The sequence below is a fragment of the Lolium perenne genome, chromosome 1 (assembly GCF_019359855.2).
Source record: "Lolium perenne isolate Kyuss_39 chromosome 1, Kyuss_2.0, whole genome shotgun sequence".
NCBI classification, from domain to species: domain Eukaryota; kingdom Viridiplantae; phylum Streptophyta; class Magnoliopsida; order Poales; family Poaceae; genus Lolium; species Lolium perenne.
The window spans coordinates 189,384,319-189,404,246 of NC_067244.2; the positions used below are offsets into that span (position 1 = coordinate 189,384,319).

Here is a 19,928-nt window from a genome sequence, read left to right on the forward strand (position 1 = left end):
TAAAATTTTACAAATGTTCAGGTTTTAAAAAAAGATTCTTTTAAAAAAGAAAACAAACAACAGAAAAAAAAAGGAACGAAAAAAAAACCCGGCTTACCTGATGTTGGGCTGCGCGGCCCAGTTAGTAATCCGGGGCACGCGGGGTGTGCGGCGACCTCTTCGGCACCGACCAGCTCGGTGGATAGCATCTCCCGCCACCGCCTACTGCAGGACGGCGTAGCGCGTGCGCGTCACGCTTTTGAAAAAAAAATCGGTATTGAGACTAGTCCGCCCTATTTCTCAACTGTTGAGACTAAAATGCACCGAAATTACAACTATCGAGACATGTGGTGGAGTATCTGAGAGAATAATCGCTCCTGTAATTCTAGGATCCACAACAATAGCATGCACCTGCAACTGGAACTCACTACTTCAAGACTCGTAAAGAAGGAATAGTCATAACTGAATTCTCACAGACAGAGACAGGTAGTTGCAACAACTGACACACATAGTTGCTGCCATTTTTTCCTTTCAAGAAAAGCTTAACAGGCAAAGCACAAGTCACAACCTTGCTTCTTGGTTCAGGTACACAGCGAACACTCCCAACCAAATCACACTCACATGCAGCGCCATGTAGATGCACACAGGCACAGATAGGCCGCTGTTACAGTTCCAGACGCATAGCAAAGCACTCATGAAAACCACACACAAGCAAAGCATGCAGGCATCCCCTGCAAATCGCATAGCCGCTGCTTATCTAGCAGGTCTGTGTACGCATGCATAGACCTGCCCTCTTCTTATATGAAAGCCACACACAACTATAAGGTGAGAGTGAGAGCCACCATAAGCTCACACATATGGCACCGGGAACAAAATAGCACACGACGGTATGAGAGACGACAGATTTATCGATGACCAACGCTCTCCGTGAAGTCCAGCAATCCAAGCAAGCACGGAAGCAAACCAAACAGATGATCATCCGGCAGCAGGACGTCCATCACTTCCACCGTAGCGATGGAAGAAACACAGCCGCGCAGAGTTCACCTAGGAAATGCGAGAGACGGAAATAGGAAATTGTGAGTCGCTAACTGAATGTAAACAGTAGCATCGTGGAACTAAGAGAGAAAAGGTGGATTCAGTCGTATCATACCTGAGGAAGGAGACCCTGGGCAGTTTCTTCTTGTAGTAGCGCGAGTGGACCGGCGCGTCGAAGTGGTCCGGGGAGTTGCCAGCGTCCCACTCCAGAGCATCCCACACGTCCTTCTCGATCTCGATGGTCGGCTTCTTCGCGCCTCGGCCACTGGCTGCCACGGATGGCAGCCTGCGCAGGGCCCAGCATCCCCTGATCTTGATGTTCTCGAGCACAGGAGCCACCATCTTGACCTCGCATATCTGCCGCAGTTTCGGGAGGTCGTGGAGGTGGACGGTCTTCAGCTTTGGGAATACTATGACTTCATTTGGGTAGTATTCGTTCAGAATGAAGACGTGGCCGAGATCGCCGCAGTAGATGATGTGGAGCGTCTCCAAGCTCGGGAAGGAGGAGACCCACGCCGGGAGCACAAACTGTACCCTTGGACATGAGTGCAGGTGTAGGTGCCGTAAGTTTTTCAAAGAATTTTCCATAATCTGCGACTGCCAGTGCCTACCAAGGCTCCAAATAGATCGGGCCATTAGGAGATCCGATGCCCAGAAGGTCTCCAGTTGAGGAAGTTCACCGAAAAACGAAGGGAAGACAGTATCCAACTTTGGGCACCTCTCCATGCGGCACCACTTAAGCCGGTTCCACGAGTGTGCTATGTGAATAATATGATGTATTGGGACATCATGCAAATGCAGGGATTCAGCAACATATATCATATTCTCACCTAATACCTCCAGCCCGCTCTCCCCGTGCCAGCTCCCTGCACCAATCTCTATATGTCGGTCAAAGCGTGTAGATGGAGGTTGCGGAAAAGCTTCAATAGGGCGATCACCAACCATGCTGAGGACATCACTGTACTTGGCTGCTGCAATAAGCTGTTGCAAGCACCCTTGATCACCGATGTCAAACATATCATTCTTGGTTGCTTCAGATTGAACAACCCAATCATAAACTGGTGACGAGGTGACATGGATATCAAAGTAAATATCCTTAATGTTGTCCCATGTAAAATAATTAGAGAATAATTGACCCAAAGAAGAAGTAAGCCTAGCATCCACAACAATAGCATGCACCTGCAACTGGAAGGGCTTGGTCTTGTTGATGGATGGCCGAGGACACATGATTCCAGCTCGCGTGTCTATGCACACCAACTCTAGATTGGGTATTAGTATTGTATAACCATGGTCGTCCACAAAGATGATAGCACGAAGGTGCTTGCATCCTATTAGAAAGAGCCGCTTGAGCCTTGGGACTTGCACCACCATAGTCTTGAAGTCAAGTATCTTGATCGCAGTTCCAGAGAGGTCTAGTTCCGTGAGGTTGTTTAGCCCACGCACAAACAGATTATCCAGTTTTGTGCATCCTTGTAGGGAGATCTTGGAGGTACGTATATCCTTGTTATCTTCTGCAGTAGACGGACGAAAATGTTTCGAAGGTAGCTCAACTGTTGGAGTACGCCTGGAAGCAGGCCCATATCCATCAAAGCTAAAACACCTGAGGGAAGGATAAAGCCGACCAAGGGCAATAATGTTTTCTAGTCCATTACAACCATCAAGTATGAGCATCTGCAAGCTTCTCGCCCTTGATAGGCTTGTTGGAAGAATTTCCATGCCAGAGTTACCGGACAAGTCAAGTATTTCCATGCTTCTCTTTTCAATAAATGATTCATCAACATCATTTGATGTCTCACAAGAACATGGTGGCCTGATTATTCGGAGCCTCTGAAGGTTAGGTAGCCGCCCTTGTAACTGAGCTATGTACTGCCAACATCTGACTCCCTCTATATTTAGTTCTCTTATATTTTTCATGAGACTCATTTTCTCTCCAGATAAGATTTGATCCCAGTTTGTGTAGCGTAGGTCCAGCACCAAAAGGTTATTCAAGCATGCCCATTCTTTATGATTATTATTTTCTTCTTCACTTATTTTGCTGTCCGTACAGTGATCCAACCCAAGGAATCTGAGGTTGTGACACTTGCGGAAAGGAGGTGATGCAAAATCGAAGCCACAAGAACACAGAACTAATACAGCAAGGTTGCTGGAATTTTCAAACAAGCCATTTGGTAAAGTTGATGACTGATTGGATCTTTCAATTGCTAAAAAGAAAGATGATGTCATTGCGGGTATAGCCTGCAAACCACTTATTTCCATAGATCTCGATGTCACTGAAATCCAACGATATGGCCCTTCATTATAGACATCATCATCTTTAACTACCAGAAAAGGGGGCTTCAAATATTTCATGAAACTTTTAAGCACCTTATCAATCAAAGAAGCATCACACTCCCAACTGGTCTCTCCATGCAACGTGTTACTAATATCCCTTGCTCTGTCCCCTTTTATGATTGCATCACATATCCAATAGTTGGAAGCATGAGAAAGCCAATTAAGTTTTGTGGCGATGTGAAAATTATAATGCAGAAATATCCCGTAGAGGCAACATTCTACGACCATTGTTGGGTTGATGCCTTGCATACCTAGACCACGAGCAACTATTGCGCCAGCTTGTGAATGCAGTAGTTTAATGAAACTTGAACTACGTAACCTACTTATTTCACTGTAGGAAGGCATGAAAACGTTAGTATATCTTAGCTTGGTAGTTATCTCATGATAATTGCCATGATGATGCATGGTCAGGCAACTTCTGTCGAAGGTCCATATCACCATGTTTTCGCCAAATCTTGTAAGAGGAATCCCAAAGTTACCTACATCAATCTCATCGTCACTTCCATTGAGAAAAAACATAATAAATTTGGTGACACTCAGGGTTTGATTAATAACGCGTGCAACACTTTCAATCTCATCCCTTGAGCTTTCATCAACTCCAAGAAAATCATCCCATTCATCTTTGTTATCTAGAATAGCCATTACAGAGCGGTCAAGTTTTAGTTCTCTTGCAATTTCCCTCTGCACTGCTCTTCTATTTTTCCACTTCGAGCAATCTATGAAAAAACTCCTGTCAAAGCTTAGTTCCGGATGGGTTCTCCTTGATGGAAGCACTGCTGCCATGTATCTGAGAACAGCAGAGGACCCAAATCCATCCCAACCATCAATATAGAATACCTTGCCGCAACCCATTGCTTTAATTTGTTTAAAAATCAATTCTCCTGATTCCAGAACATTTTCGGACGACAAAACCTGAAGTAAAGAACGCTAGTTAGAACATATTTACTATTTTTCTTTTGAAGAAAATAGTACGACTTTGTTGATTAACCAAAAAAATCACAGTAAATAACATGCCTACAATTGTAAGTATTGAATAAGCAATATGCATGGTATATTGAATTTCCCATATACATGCGCCCTTTCCTTTTTTATTTATATGCAAATAATCAAATGCAACACACGCAACAATACTAACTGTGTGGGATGCTAAATCAGTCATAGATGCATGAATTCCAGAAGAAAAAAAAAGTTAATTGTGATCTATGCCTTTCCTGGGGCATATAGTATGGCTTGCAAAGAGGGAATTTGGTATGACTGGCCGGTATTTTTTCTCTTGTTGAGACAAGTATTAATGGTACAAGCGAACCCATCCGGTCTGAATTTGGTACAAGAGACCGGGGTACATATCTTTTTCTCCTACTACTATTGACACAGAGTATTCCCCGGTCTGATCAAGCGCTCTCTAGATATTCCGGGACGTAATGCACAAGAGCATTACCTGTTTTAGAGGAACACTCATGATGAGAACACACTCTGTCCAATACAAAGAGAGAGAAACAACATTGAACTTAATCGATCTTTAGCCAACAAGGACTGATGATGATGAATTCCTCTGATGAGAAAATGCAGCAGCAGATTCAACCCATCAGTTGAAGATCGATCTCCTGCCACACCACCTGCATACAAAACAACAAATGAAAATATGCTAAGTAACCTTTGTTGTGAATGGGCAACTAGTATTCACAGAGGGCCATAGGCCAGTACATGTACAAGTGTGACAATGTGCAAGTAAGCCCCTCATACACTGGGGAATAACAGAAAAGGGGACTATACAACTCTAACACCCCCCCTCAAACTCATGGTGGATCAACAACACTGAGTTTGGAGAGAAAGAAATCATGCTGTGCTCTCGTTTGGGCCTTCGTGAAGAAGTCAGCAAGCTGAAGCTCTGAAGGCACATAATGAAGAGCCACAACCTGATGTTGCACTGCATGACGCACATAGAAGGCATCAACACCGATGTGTTTGGTGAGCTCGTGCTTCACCGGATCACGCGCAATGCTGATGGCACCAGTACTGTCCGATAAGAGCGGAGTCGGAGCGGCTGCAGAAACACCAAAGTCCGCAAGTAACTAGCGTAACCAAGTCACCTCAGCCGTCAAGAGAGCCATCGCTCGCAACTCAGCCTCAACACTCGAACGAGAGACTGCAACCTGCTTCTTGGTCTTCCAAGCAATGAGAGAGCCACCAAGAAAGACACAGTAGGCAGAGAGAGACTTGCGATCCTCTGGATCGCTAGCCCAGGTAGCATCTGAGTAGGTCTGGAGCTGTAAGGAGCTGGAGCGAGGAAAGAAAAGCCGACGAGACATAGTGCCACGAAGATAGCGAAGGACACGAAGAAGATGACTATAGTGGACACTAGTGGGAGCAGCCATGAACTGACTCAGAATGTGGACTGGGTAGGAGATGTCAGGACGTGTGACAGCAAGGTAGACAAGACTCCCAACCAAGTGACGATAGCGAGTCGGGTCCGGAAGAGGATCACCATCAGTGGAACGGAGGCGGACATTGAGCTCCATAGGAGTCTCGACAATGCGCTCATCACCAAGAGCGGCACGAGTGAGAAGGTCCTGAATATACTTCTCCTGGGAGATATAGAAGCCATCGGAGGTAGAGGAAACCTCAAGCCCAAGAAAGTAGCGGAGAGGACCAAGATCAGTCATGAGAAACTGATCGCGAAGACGGGCCTTGACAAAGGCAATGTACTCAGGGTCGTCGCCTGTGATGATCATGTCATCGACATAAAGAAGAAGCAGAGTCCGACCACGAGAGGATGTGTGGACAAAGAGCGCAGGGTCATGTGCGCTAGGGACGAAACCAGCAGCGGTGACCACAGAGGCAAAACGCTGAAACCAGGCGCGAGGGGCTTGCTTAAGGCCATAGAGAGAGCGCCGGAGACGACAGACCATGCCATCGGGAACAGAGTAGCCAGGAGGTGGCTGCATGTATACCTCCTCACTCAACTCACCGTTAAGAAAAGCATTCTGTACATCAAGCTGAAAGACAGACCAGTGACGAACAGAAGCAACGGCAAGAAGAGTATGAACAGTGGTCATGTGAGCCACTGGAGCAAAGGTCTCGTCGTAGTCACGGCCATGCTCCTGCTGAAAGCCGCGAGCGACAAGTCGAGCCTTGTAGCGCTCAAGGGAACCATCGGAGCGAGTCTTGATCTTGTAGACCCACTTGCAGGTGATGGGACGAACAGAGGAAGGAGGAGTGACAACATCCCAAGTGCCAGTACGCTCAAGAGCAGCAATCTCCTCAGCCATCGCTAGCTGCCATTCGGGATGAGCAAGGGCATCCCGATAAGAGGTCGGCTCAAGGGCAGCAGAAAGACCATAGTGAGTGGGAGAATAGCGATCAGGAGGAGGACGAGGACGAGCACGAAGATGATGAGTCGGCTCGGACGGAGAGTGCATCGCATCAGAGGTAGAGGGCATGTCAGGAGAAGCAGCCTCATCCTCACGGGGACGACGGGAGTAGTGGAAAGGGTAGGGAGGGACGACCATAGTCGAGGAAGGTGATAGGGGAGAGGAAGGTGTAGAGGGTAGGGACGGTGGTGAGGGAGGAGAGGAAGGTCTGGCGGGTGGAGGAGAAGAAGGTGGTGAGAGACTCGGCGGAACAGGGACCGGAGGCACAGGAGGAGGTGAGTCAGGAAACATGAGAAAAGAGATATCATCCACCGAGAAGGAAGAGGAGGAGGGACGCGGGTAGAACGGACGAGACTCATTAAAAGTGACATCCCGAGATATGCGCATCCGACGACCAATAGGATCCCAACACTTATATCCTTTGTGCTCAGGGCTATAGCCAAGGAAGACACACTCAACAGACTGAGCACTCAGCTTGGTGCGTTCGCGTGGAGCAAGAAGAACATAGCAAACGCAACCAAAAAGACGAAGGTTCGAGTAATCAGGAGTGTGACCAGTAAGACGCTCAAGAGGAATACCACCCTGCAAGGCTGTGGAGGGCTGAAGGTTGATGAGATAGGTGGAAATAGACACAGCCTCAGCCCAGAAGTGAGGAGGAAGAGAGGCAGCGATCATCATCGCACGAGCCGTCTCAAGTAGGTGGCGATGCTTGCGCTCAGCCACGCCATTTTGGGCATGGGCGCCAGGGCAAGAAAACTGGGCAAGAGTACCCTGCTCAGCAAGAAAACCACGCAACTGCTGGGAGATATACTCACCGGCAGAATCAGCCCGAAAGACACGTATAGGCGTGGAAAACTGAGTATGAATCATGGCAGCAAAACGCTTATATATGGAGAGAACCTCGCTGCGAGAAGTCATAAAATAAATCCAAGTGTGGCGAGAGAAGTCATCGATAAAGAGAACATAGTAGCGGTGGCCCCCCTTGGAGGCAAAAGGAGCCGGACCCCATACATCAGAATGGACCAAATCAAATGGACGCTGAGATACAGACGCACTAGTAGGATAAGGTAACTGATTCTGTTTACCAAGCCTACAACCCTGACAACCCTGAAGAGAGACATCTCCTGAGACAGGCCCCAGAAGGCCTCGACGAAGTAAAGATGACAAGCGAGAACCACAAAGATGACCAAGACGATGGTGCCACTGCTGAAAGGAGGCGGTGGTGGAAGCAGCAAGCACGCATGGAGCGGTCGATGAAGTGGTGGAAGAAGGAACATGAAGCCAGTCAAGCTCCCAAAGTCCCTGGGAGTCACGGCACCGTGGGCCAGCCCCAACCAGGGCCCGAGTGTGAGTGTCCTGAATACAACAAGAATCAACATCAAGAATGACCCGACAACCAGAATCAGTGAGTTGAGCAGCGGAAAACAAATTCATGGTAAGACGGGGAACATGAGAAACATCAGGAACGGAAAAGGAGGAAGTAGAAAGAGTGCCACGACTAGCAACAGGGAGAGAAGTACCATCGGCAGTAAGAACACTAACAGGAAGAGGAAGAGGTCGAAGAGAAGAAAGAGAGGAAGAATCAGGAGACATGTGAAAAGAAGCTCCAGAATCCAGAACCCACGAAGATGTACCTGACGGTGGAGAGGAAACAGCCGCGGAGGCAGCAGTACCCGTCGAAGCAGAGCCGGAGGAGGCAAGGAGACGCTGAAGTCTCACTATATCCTGCTCAGTGAAGCCGGTGGTGACAGGCGCGGAGGGTGGAGCACGAGGAGGCACACCCCGCTGCTTCTGGTAGCAGTCAGACTCAAGGTGACCAGACCTCCGACAGTGAGTGCAGAACCGAGGAGGGCGAGAGCGACCCCCACCGCGAGAAGAGCGGGCTCCTCCAGAAGCAGCAGACACTGGTGTAGGAAGAAGTGGCGGTGCAGGAGCAGTGGGAACTCGAGCAGCAAGAACAGAGGGTGTCCCAAGTAGTCCGGCACCACGCAAACGAGTCTCCTCAGCACGAAGCTCAGTCAGCACCTCTGAGATAGGAACACGGCCTCCAGCAAACAGCTGAGCACGACGAGGCTCAAACTCTGGGCGAAGTCGAGACAGGAACTCATGGATCCTCTGAAAGTCCATATCTGAACGCACTGTCCGGCAACACTGACAAGTACCACAGACAACACTGCGAAGAGAGTCAAGCTGGCGCCAGATGGCCGCACTCTGGGTGTAGAACTCATCAACAGTAGAGTCACCCTGCTGAAGATCATGCTCCTGGCGCAACACAGATAAGTATAGAGAATCACCAGAAGGCTGATAGCGCTGACGAAGGTGAGACCACATCTCAGCGATAGTAGCAAGGCCCATAAACTCAGAAGCAAACTGTGGCTGAACACTCTGCGAAAGAACGGCAGCAGCTCTAGCATCCTCATCACACCACTGAGTAAAGGTAGCCAGACTATCACGGTAGGAGCCAAGAGCCTCTGAATAGGCAAGTACCTGCTCCTCATATGCCTCATCAGCAGCAGCCTCGGCAGACTTGGCTGCATCCCGATCAGCCTGAGTAGCATCCTCAGCAAGCGCCTGTGGTACAGGCGGCGGGGTAGGAGGCACAGGAGCAATGGGGCGCGGCGGACAGGGGACCTCGCCGGTAAGAACGCCCCAAAGTCGAAGACCCCGCATATGAATGCGCATAAAGGCAGCAAACTCTCCTTAATTGGTACCATCAAAAATCACCGGGCATCGAGGAATGCTAACATAGCCTGCAGAGGAGGATGCCATACTGGTACTCTTGCTCTGTCCTCTAACCTTTTTTTTTTTTGACGCTGCCCTCAGATACAAATCAGATCAACTTACAGCACAAATCAGCACTTGAGCAAAGCAGGGACGTGCTCCTGTAGCAGATGGGGATGCGCTCCACAGCTTCCAAGTATAGGGACGTGCTCCTGTGCCAAGACCAGGAAGCACTCCAAATACAGATCGAAGATTCGATCAGATCAGGATGGAGGCCGGCAGATCCAAGCATGGGCCGACCAAAACGAGGCAGCGGCTACACGAATCGGACCCAGCGATGGCCGAATCGGGAAGAGGACTAGCGGCCGAATCGGACCGGCCAGATCTTGAGCAGCAGTTGATGAACGAGGAAGATGGAGCACGGCGGTGGCACAGAACAGCACGGCCCGAACAAAGAGGAAGAAGATGGAGCAGCACACAGGCCGGAAAACGCATCGGCGGCGGCGCAGAACATCACGGAGTTGCTACGTGCGGGAGGAGCTAAACCTAAAGCTCTGATACCATGTTGTGAATGGGCAACTAGTATTCACAGAGGGCCATAGGCCAGTACATGTACAAGTGTGACAATGTGCAAGTAAACCCCTCATACACTGGGGAATAACAGAAAAGGGGACTATACAACTCTAACAACCTTGACAGCAGACAAGCACAGCTTGACAAAAGAAATTCTTTTGAAAAGAGATCAGCTTGAAGAAACATGGTATGGGTTGTTCACGAGGACTCCAATCAGATTCTTCACAAATGCAAGATATGAAATGAAACAGGATCCGCCGGCAAGCATAATAAATCACTAGGATTCTAGGAATTTTTCCGCGGCGGCACGCCGCGCTCTTGATTGTTAGATTGTTTTTTATAGTATTTTAGAAGTATTATAATGTATGGATTACTGAAGTACTGCAAAAGTGTTGGTGCAAAAGTACTGATTAAAAAACGTAAAAGTGGTATTATAACGCTAAGGTTTGCCTTTTTTTCTCAAGCGAGTATAGGAATCGCTGGAACTCGGTTGGTTGAATCGGGAAGGTTTCTAGACCATGGTTAAAAGGATATGGGAAAGACCGGTTGTAGTTTTGTCCCCGATACGGAGGTGGAATAACAAGATGTGTGTTGTACGCAAACACCTCTGTGGTTGGGCACGACACACAACTGGGATTCTTAAAAAGGAAAAAACAACGGCTCTCATCTATTATAGATGACCTCGAAGCTAAAGCAGAAGTTCGACCTCTTTCTGCATAAGAGATTGAGCAAAAAAGTCAATCGAATGCGGAAATCGCAAAACTTCTGAGTGAAGAGGAGTTGAAATGGTACCAACGATCAAAGGTCCAATTTATTCTCGAGGGAGATTCGAATACGAGGTACTTCCATTGTGTTACCAATGGCAGACATAGGAAGAAACTTATTCGTTCTCTTGTTCAGGATGAGGGTACGATCGAGGGCCATGAACAGCTGAAGTCGTATATTACGAACTATTATAAGGGACTTTTTGGTGCTCCTCGAGGAAGGTAATTTCTCGTTTGATGAGACTAGAACGGATGATATTCCTCAAGTCTCTCAAGCGGAGAATAATTTTCTCACTTCTCCTTACACTGAGGAGGAGATAAGAAAAGATGTCTTGCAAATGGAGCATAATAAAGCCCCTGGTCCTGATGGCTTTCCAGCTGAATTTTCTCAGAATTTCTGGGATGTCATCAAGTTTGACCTGCTAGCTCTTTTCGAGGATCTTCATGCTGGATAGTTGGAGTTGTTTAGGCTTAACTTTGGTGAAATTATCTTATTGCCTAAGGTTAATGAAGCAGAAAGGATACAACAATACCATCCTATTTGCTTTCTTAATATTCGCTTTAAAATATTCACTAAGGTGGCCACGATCCGGCTCAACACGGTGGCTGATCATGTGATCAGGCCTTCTCAAACTGCTTTTATGCAAGGACGAAACATCCTCGATGGGGTGGTAGTCCTCCATGAAACTGTTCATGAATTGCATAGGAAGAAGTTGAATGGAGTGATTTTAAAGATTGATTTTGAAAAGTCTATGATAAGGTTAAGTGGTCTTTCATGCAACAAACTCTCAGAATGAAAGGTTTTATTGATGAGTGCTGTGCGTTGATCAATAGTTTCGTCTCGGGTGGGAGTGTTGCCATTAAAGTCAATGATGATTTGGGAAAATACTTTCAAACCAAGAAGGGGCTAATACAGGGTGATCCATTATCGCCAGTGCTATTTAATATAGTGGCGGATATGCTCCCTGTCATGATGGAATGTGCAAAGTCAGAGGGCCAGATTGAAGGGGTCATTCCTCATCTTGTTGTTGATGGAGGATTGTCTATTCTTCAATATGCCGACAACACAATCCTTTTTATGGAACATGACATCGATAAGGCTCGAAATCTAAAGTTAATTCTTTCAATATTTGAGCAGCTTTCGGGTCTAAAAATCAATTTCCATAAAAGTGAATTGTTTTGTTTTGGTGAGGCCCAAGAAAATGTTGCAGAATATGCTGAGATTTTTGGCTGTGGGCAAGGCCAATTTCCGATTAGGTACTTGGATATCCCGATTCATTATCGGAGACTAACCAATGCTGAATGGAAAAGGGTCGTGAAAAGACTGCCAATTAGATTAAGCAGTTGTAAAGGAAAATTACTATCCTTGGGAGGAAGATTAGTTCTAATAAACTTGGTACTAAGTGATAAGGGATTAACTTATCAATGCCTACGGGTTGTAGACTAGGGTTTAGTTGGAAGTAGAGGGCAAGTAGATCTCGAAGGTTTCAGCCGGAAAAGTACTCGACTGCTATGAAAACTAGGGTTGCGTGAAAACAATGAGTCGATCCTTTCTTCGTCCCTCGACTCCCCCTTATATAGGAGGCGGAGCCGATGGTTTCGTGATGTACAAGTTACAGAGTCTGGGAGGGTTTCTGAACCGTCCCGTAATAATTACAAGTTGATATTCCTAATACAACTCTATCTTTCCAAACTACATGAAACTTCGGGTCGTGGGCCTCCAGTAAACCCCGGGTACCTTCTTCGGCAGGCCCATTGGGGATGCCTATGTCAGTAGCCCCCGAGATTTTGCTTGAATCGTAGAATCAAGGAAAATCTCCATCTGTACAATCTGCATATGATTTCTTTAAGTCGACAAATAATATTTATAAAGGAATTGTATATTGCACAGGGATAACGGTAATTGGGGCTGGTTCATCTGACGGATCAGGTACCAGTTAACTGCTCTCGTAGCAATCCACAAAAACCTACTTCAAGATCACGTCCCTGGACATGATCTCGGGATACTGGCGTAATTCAACATGTGCCGCTTAAGGTCTTACCAGATGCCGAATTCCAGTCATGTTTTTTCGGGTACCTAACGCGTCCGTTAGGATTTTTCTTCGTATCTGTTGATACGGAGAAAGTAGCAAAGCGCCGTCAGAGGCGGTGCCACGCCGCACAGGACGGATCCCGGGGACTTACCTTCGCAGAGTTTTGCGGCATTCAGAGATTACTTCGCGACTGAGGCGCTATGAGAATATATTGTCGGGTGCTTTTTCCGACTGTTGGAGTAGCACATTTGTTCGAGTCAACGGATGACTTATATTGTTTTTAACTTAACCTCCCGATGGGAGTATATGAAGAGTTATTTTGATAACTCAGAATATGCTCCCCAGGACTTATTCAAATTTCATCGGGCACGCGAACAGCGTTCCCGATGAGAGTAGCCCCTGAGGCTACAGCCAAGTGCTTGTACTTGGTTGTAGGCTCACCTTTTTAGCATCTTTCGCCACTATATTGTCATGTTTCATGCCCATGTTCATATTTATCGGGTGCGCGAACAACGCTCCCGATGGGAGTAGCCCCCGAGGCTACAGTCGAGGATTTATACTTGGCTGTAGGCTCCAATTTTTCTCTGTCGCTATATTTTGAAATGTCCCCTTCCGAACCATCTCCATCAAACTTCTCGAAACCTTTTTATAAAGTAGCCCCCGAGCATTTGAACAAAAACTTGTTTTTGGTCAAAGGCTCTCGAGATTACCAGTCGTCTTTCACTGTCGCCACTTTTCATAAAATCATAGCCGAGATTTTTCATTGGTAAGGTGACATCAGTGCTGACGATAGCCACGACCACTGTATCGAAAAGACGCGAGAGCTGTCCCATCACTAACCTGCGGGCCCAAAATCTGCGACCCATTGACACGTTACGCAAGTGGGGGACACACGTCCTCCGCTTTTCCTGGCACGCGCGCTGTAGCGCCTGTCCAGTTCCATCATGGTAAAAATACTGTTTTACCCCTTGATCCACGTGTAAAGCATCAAATCCATTCGTAGACCATCCAACGGTGCGACGTTTTGGCTGAACCCACTATAAATACTCATCTTCTTCCTCGTTTAATCCCCTTCGCCGCCCCATTGCTCATATCTCCTCTGCTCCGATCCCCATTGCAACCAACAGAGCTCTAGCGCTCGCGCACTGCTCCACTTCCTCAACGCCGTTGTTGATGCCACCGCGGCCGAGACTTTCGAGGCACAGCACCCCCGAAGCAAAGATGGCGGCGCAAGATCTGGGAGCGTATGAGTGGGAAAGATCCAAGATTTCCGCGCAGGACATCAACCTGCTGAAGAAACTCTGCCTGAGCAAGAAGAAGGACGCGCTGCGCTTCCCCAGTAAGGAGAGCTACCCGACGCCTCCCATTGAATATCGGGTTAGCTTCGTTGATCACCTCATCCGCGGCCTTTCGGCACCCATCCATGATTTTCTTCGTGGACTGCTGTTTGTATATGGGTTGCAACTTCATCATCTTACCCCCAATTCCATCCTTCATGTCTCTATTTTCATTACTCTTTGCGAGTGCTTCCTTGGAGTCCATCCCAATTGGGCTCTGTGGAAGCGCATCTTCTTGCTCCGCCGTAATGACTCCCACAATATTGCCTACAACATAGGCGGTGTTGTTATTTGCGTTCGCCCTGATGTCGAATATTTCGACGTCAAATTCCCCGACTCCATCCAAGGGTGGCGCAAAAAATGTTTGTATATCCACGAGGAAAACACCGACTCGCTGGAACACAACATTCCCCCTTTCAACGGTAACGAAAAAATCCTTCGCCGCCGTTCCTGGGATGCAGATGCTACCGACGAAGAAAAGCCGGCGACAGAGGCGCTGATGACACGCATCCACGAGCTTCAGAATACCTGTGGACAAGAGTTGTCGGGTATCCAGATTACGGCACATTTCCTTAGGATTAGGGTGCAGCCTCTGCAGGCTCGCAAAAACCCCCTCTGGATGTATGCTGGCGACAAGGATGTGGATCGCCTGTCGACAGATTTATCGGTCAAGGACTTAGAAAAACTTGTCCGAAAGATCTCTTCGCTCAGCAAGAAAGACACCGTCCCGTCAACTTGCCGCGTGGCACCGTATAGCGCCACCAACGCGCTCCCCCAGGTAATCTATCTTTTATCGTTTGCTTGTTCGTTATTCACTTTTTTGACTGCTGCTAATTGATACAATTTCCTGTCGACACATTTCTATCTTGTCCAGAACAACAAGACTGCGTCGCCTCTTCCTCCCCTTCCCGAAGATGGAGATGTCGAAGAGCGCGCAGTCATTACCGAGGACACCCAGGTTCCTTCTCAACCTGAGAGCGAAGTCGCGGTTTCTCACAAACCGCGACTTCCTCTGAAAAAGAAGTCGAATCCGAGGCTTCGGAGTCCACGCAGTCCATCCCTTCCACTGTTTTCCCGAAGAAACGGAAAAGTACTCGACTGCTATGAAAACTAGGGTTGCGTGAAAACAATGAGTCGATCCTTTCTTTGTCCCTCGACTCCCCCTTATATAGGAGGCGGAGCCGAGGGTTTCGTGATGTACAAGTTACAGAGTCCGGGAGGGTTTCTGAACCGTCCCGTAATAATTACAAGTTGATATTCCTAATACAACTCTATCTTTCCAAACTACGTGGAAGTTCGGGTTGTGGGCCTCCAGTAAACCCCGGGTACCTTCTTCGGCAGGCCCACTGGGGATGCCTATGTCACTAAGTAACATGGTACTATATATGATATCGTTCTTCCAACTTCCTAGAGGATTTTTAAAACGATTGGATTATTTCTGATCTAGATTCTTCTGGTAGGGGTGAGAAGAGTGAATTCGATTGGCTAAGTGGAGTGTGCTTTGCCACCTCAAAGACCATGGAGGACTTGACATCCAAGATCTGCAGGTCAAGAACATGGCCTTACTTGGTAAATGGCTCTCTAAGCTACTTACCGAGGAGGGAGTTTGGCAAACACTCCTCAAGAGAAAGTATATTGGCTCAAAGGCTTTATCTCATGTTTTTTGGAAATCAGGAGATTCACATTTTTGGGAAGGCCTTGTGGATACAAATAAATATTTCTTTCCATATGGATCTTTCTCTATTAAGGATGGGTCGGAAATTCGTTTCTGGGAGGAGTGGCTTGGTAATGCCACACTCCGAGAACAATACCCGGCATTGTACAATATTGTGCGACACAAAAGTGATACTATCGCCAAGGTGTTGGAAACTTTCCCACCGAATGTGACGTTTAGAAGAAGTCTCATCGGACCTAGACAAACCTCCTGGCATGAATTGCTACAACGTCTTGAGATAGTTCAATTGACGCAGGGGTCAGATGAGTTTCGATGGAACCTCACCAGAAATGGTTCATTCTCGGTGGCTTCCATGTACAATGCTTTGATTCAGCCTGATATTCCAGTCGATAATAATTATAAAATTTGGAAGATGAAGATACCGGTCAAAACGGAAGTTTTTGCATGGTATCTTCATCGCGGGGTCATTCTCACTAAAGATAATCTTGCCAAACGCAACTGACATGAAAGTAAAAAGTGTGTCTTCTATCACCAAGACGATACTATTAAACACTTATTCTTTCAGTGTAAGTTTGCTAGGTCTATATGGTCAGTTGTCCAAATAGGGTCTACCTTATACCCAACGCGTAGTGTTGTCAATATATTTGGTAATTGGCTCAACGGTGTGGCTGTTAGGTTTAAGCGTCTTATTAGGATGGGAGCGATTGTCATTATTTGGTCGCTCTGGCTATGTAGAAATGACAAGATTTTCAATAATATTTCTTCCTCTCTTATGCAGGTCATATACCGGTGCACAGCTACGCTTCGCTCATGGGTGCCACTTCAGCGGATGGAGCATCGAGACCTCTTTACGGAGGTGTCTTCACGGTTGGAGGATACAGCGAGGGATATTTTTCCCAACATGGGTGGCATCTTGATCTTCGCCTCGATCCACCTAGCTAGTTTTGTTTATTGAGTTCTCTGGATTCTTGTCGTCTGATTTATTGGTGTTTGTAATAGATATTTGTACGGCTGTGTGCATCCTAGCTATGCAGAGGCCGGGTCTATTGCTTAAAGTAATAAAGTGCCCATTTTCGAAAAAGGAATCGCTGGAAAAAGCGATTTTCTAGTAAAGAAAGTACGATCAAGATATTCTTTCTTAATAAGGATCTCAACTACGGGAAGAAGAAGTAGAAGTGGATGGTCAAACTCACCTATGGAGGAAAGATGGAAAGGATAAAAATGTAAAATCACTTGTTTGAAACATCTAAAAAGTAGCCTTTGGGTATTAGAAGTTATATTTTCTGTGGTCAAAAGGAAGAAAACATAAAACAGGAAAGCCCTAACCGTGAGGTCATGAAAGAGTGGGTAGTATGGAAAAAACACCGCACTACTAGGAAAATTTTTATAGGTAGAAATACCATCTATGGCGCATTGGCGCACCAAAAGGTGTATGCTCAACAAAATTATTTCTGTGGGGCATGAAAGTAAATGCTCCACATAATTTCTGGAGATTCTGTGGCGCACTCAGATCTGGTGCGCCACAAAAACTGACCATTCTGTGGCGCATGAACACATATGCGCCATAGAAAGTTTGTGGGGCCCACGCGGGGTCCACCACTGCACATGGGCGAAGGACATTCTGTGGCGCATGTCAGAAATTCAAACTTCTGTGGCGCATGTTGGTACATGTGCCACATAATATCCCGTGGGGGGTCACCCCTGACTTCACGAGGCCAAGATTCCGTGGTGCATGTGCTGATATGCGCCACAGAAACCTGTGGCGCATATTAGCATATGCGCTACAACATGTTCACAGTAGATCTAGGGTTTTAGGCAGCTTTCCCCTCTTGTCAATAGAGATGCTGACGTACGTTGTGTACAAGGGTCGGGTTCCAGGTGTCTACGATGAGTGGTAGGACTGTCTCGAACAGGTGCATAAGTTCAGCGAGAACAACTACAAGGGATACGCGACTAGAGAGAAGGCGGTAGCACAGTGGAGGGGACACGTGGGGAAGAAGAAGAACCGGCTGAAGTTCTTGGCCACTCTCTTACTCACCATCACCGCGGTTGTACTCTACTTTACTTTAGTCTAGGTGACCGGTGACTAAGACATGCATGCGATGATGAACATTTGTATCTAAATGATGTAATGATGAAGATTTGTATGTCATTTGTGAGTATTCATGTTATTTCTGGATATGCCATGTATATTTCCTGTATATACTTGTATATTCCCTGTATAATACCTGGATATACATCAGAAATGGAATAATTTCGAAAATAAAAAAAACAGTTCTTTGGCGCATATAACAGTGATGCGCCATAAAATCTGGGGCAATATTCTGTGGCGCATCTACAGATATGCGTCAAAAAATCTGGTGCAAATTTTTGTGGCGCATGTTCGCAGATGCGCCACAGAATTATCTGACCTTCTGTGGCGCATGGGCCATAATGCGCCACATAATTTTGGAATTTTGTGGCGCGCCCAGAGATGCGCCACAGAATTTAAATACTAGTCACGTGATAACTGTTGCGATAGGGATATGTGCCACATAAGTCTGATTTGGTGCGCCACAGAAGAGCTATTTTACAGTAGTGGGGTATATGCCCAGTAGCACTATACAATAGCTGGAGTGCACGGAGGACAAAGCGCACCGGTTAAAAGATGTGACATATGATGGAGCAAGATTTTTTTCACAAATACCGATAAAAGAGGCGGCGGATGGTGGAGTATATTTAATTCCGGAATTGTCACAGAAGAAATGGTAGTACTTTCTCTGGTAGAAAGAAGCTGCGGGTGATGAAATAAGTATATCTTTCAAAAGGTACCAAGGTATCATAGAAGAAGGGTAAAAGCGACGATGGACAATGCAGTAAGATTTTTTTTGATGATATTGCAAAAGAACACAACACTATTTTCCCTTATAAAAGAGGTGGCGAATGCTGGATTTTTTCTTTCGGAATAACTGATCATGAATTATGCACCGGTGTTACTGTTGTAACTTACGGCTACGGTTGAAGATTTGTGTCAAAATTAACACGTTTGTGCGTCGTTGAGAAATTACCATCGTGGAAATAGTGTCCTGAAAGAATTACTATTAGGTAGTTAACGCTCAGTTTCGTAGTTGACGTCAGTAAATTACTGTTGATGTTCAAGATTTTTACCGATAAATTACTTTTGAGAAAAATATAGGTAGTTACCACGTCACAAAGAACTACTGCAAAATAGTTAACGCGACAAATTAGAGTTGGCACTAAGTAATTATTCTCGGGTGAAGTATTGCCCGCGGGTGACTAAATTGTTGTAGAATATTTATACCAATAGATTACTGCAAATTACTATGAAAAACTTTAAAAAGTTACTACTAATTTTTTGGAATTAAAAAAAAGAAAAAAAAGATTGGCATTATTCATGTGAACAGTGCCCCGATCAATGAGGTGAGGGCAAAAGCCATCGGCTTTTATATACTGTAGTATTATATTATGAACTGATGAGGACTCATGATGAATATATCCTTCCTTCAAAGATAAGGAGAGGAAAGTAGCAGCAAATTCGACCAGACTAAAGCTCTGTTTCGGAGCACAGTTTTTTTTATAGTATTTTGGAAATACTTTAGTATCCAAAAATAAAAAAGTATTAAATACTTCAATGCGTTTGGGTCGAACAAATACGTTGGTTTTAGAAACCGAAGTATCTCAATACTTCAGCTTTTTTGACGTATTATAAACTTCGGTCCCTACCTCTTTTTTCCTAAAGGGAGAAACGCGAAAAACTCATCTGCCTCCTTCGTCTACGGCTGACGCGGCGATGTCTTCCTCATCCATGAAGAAAGCAAGCTCAGCACAAGGAAAAGAAGGTTGGTTCTTGTCTATTCTTGGGAAAATCTATGGCATGATTTTTTTCCAACTTGATTGCACCATCGCTGTGCCGGCGTGGAGATGGGGGGGGGGGGGGGGTGGGGGGACCGAGGCGGGCTGTGAGATGGGCATGCCACAGCATGCTCGGGAAAAGCAGGCCGATTGGCCTTGCTGCGCTACCTTGCCGCAGGTTCCTACGTGGACGGAGTGGGCGAGCTGCACGGTTGGGCGGCTGTGCAGATCCACGACATGAATTAGAGCAACTCTAA

The 19,928-nt window shown here is 46.4% G+C and overlaps 2 protein-coding genes across 2 annotated transcripts; both read right to left on the bottom strand.

Moving 5' to 3' along the window:
- Positions 1-522: 522 nt before the first annotated feature.
- Positions 523-4,244, bottom strand: LOC127308282 (uncharacterized). The gene is made up of 2 exons (XM_051339089.1): positions 1,130-4,244; positions 523-1,023 (listed from the first exon to the last, which is right to left on the bottom strand). The coding sequence occupies exons 1-2, from the start codon at positions 4,195-4,197 to the stop codon at positions 1,020-1,022; spliced, it is 3,072 nt and encodes a 1,023-aa protein (XP_051195049.1). The 5' UTR covers positions 4,198-4,244; the 3' UTR covers positions 523-1,019.
- A 2,832-nt stretch (positions 4,245-7,076) lies between these two features.
- Positions 7,077-9,461, bottom strand: LOC127316392 (uncharacterized). The gene is made up of 2 exons (XM_051346788.2): positions 8,351-9,461; positions 7,077-8,072 (listed from the first exon to the last, which is right to left on the bottom strand). The coding sequence occupies exons 1-2, from the start codon at positions 9,396-9,398 to the stop codon at positions 8,026-8,028; spliced, it is 1,095 nt and encodes a 364-aa protein (XP_051202748.1). The 5' UTR covers positions 9,399-9,461; the 3' UTR covers positions 7,077-8,025.
- Between the last annotated feature and the right edge of the window lie 10,467 nt (positions 9,462-19,928).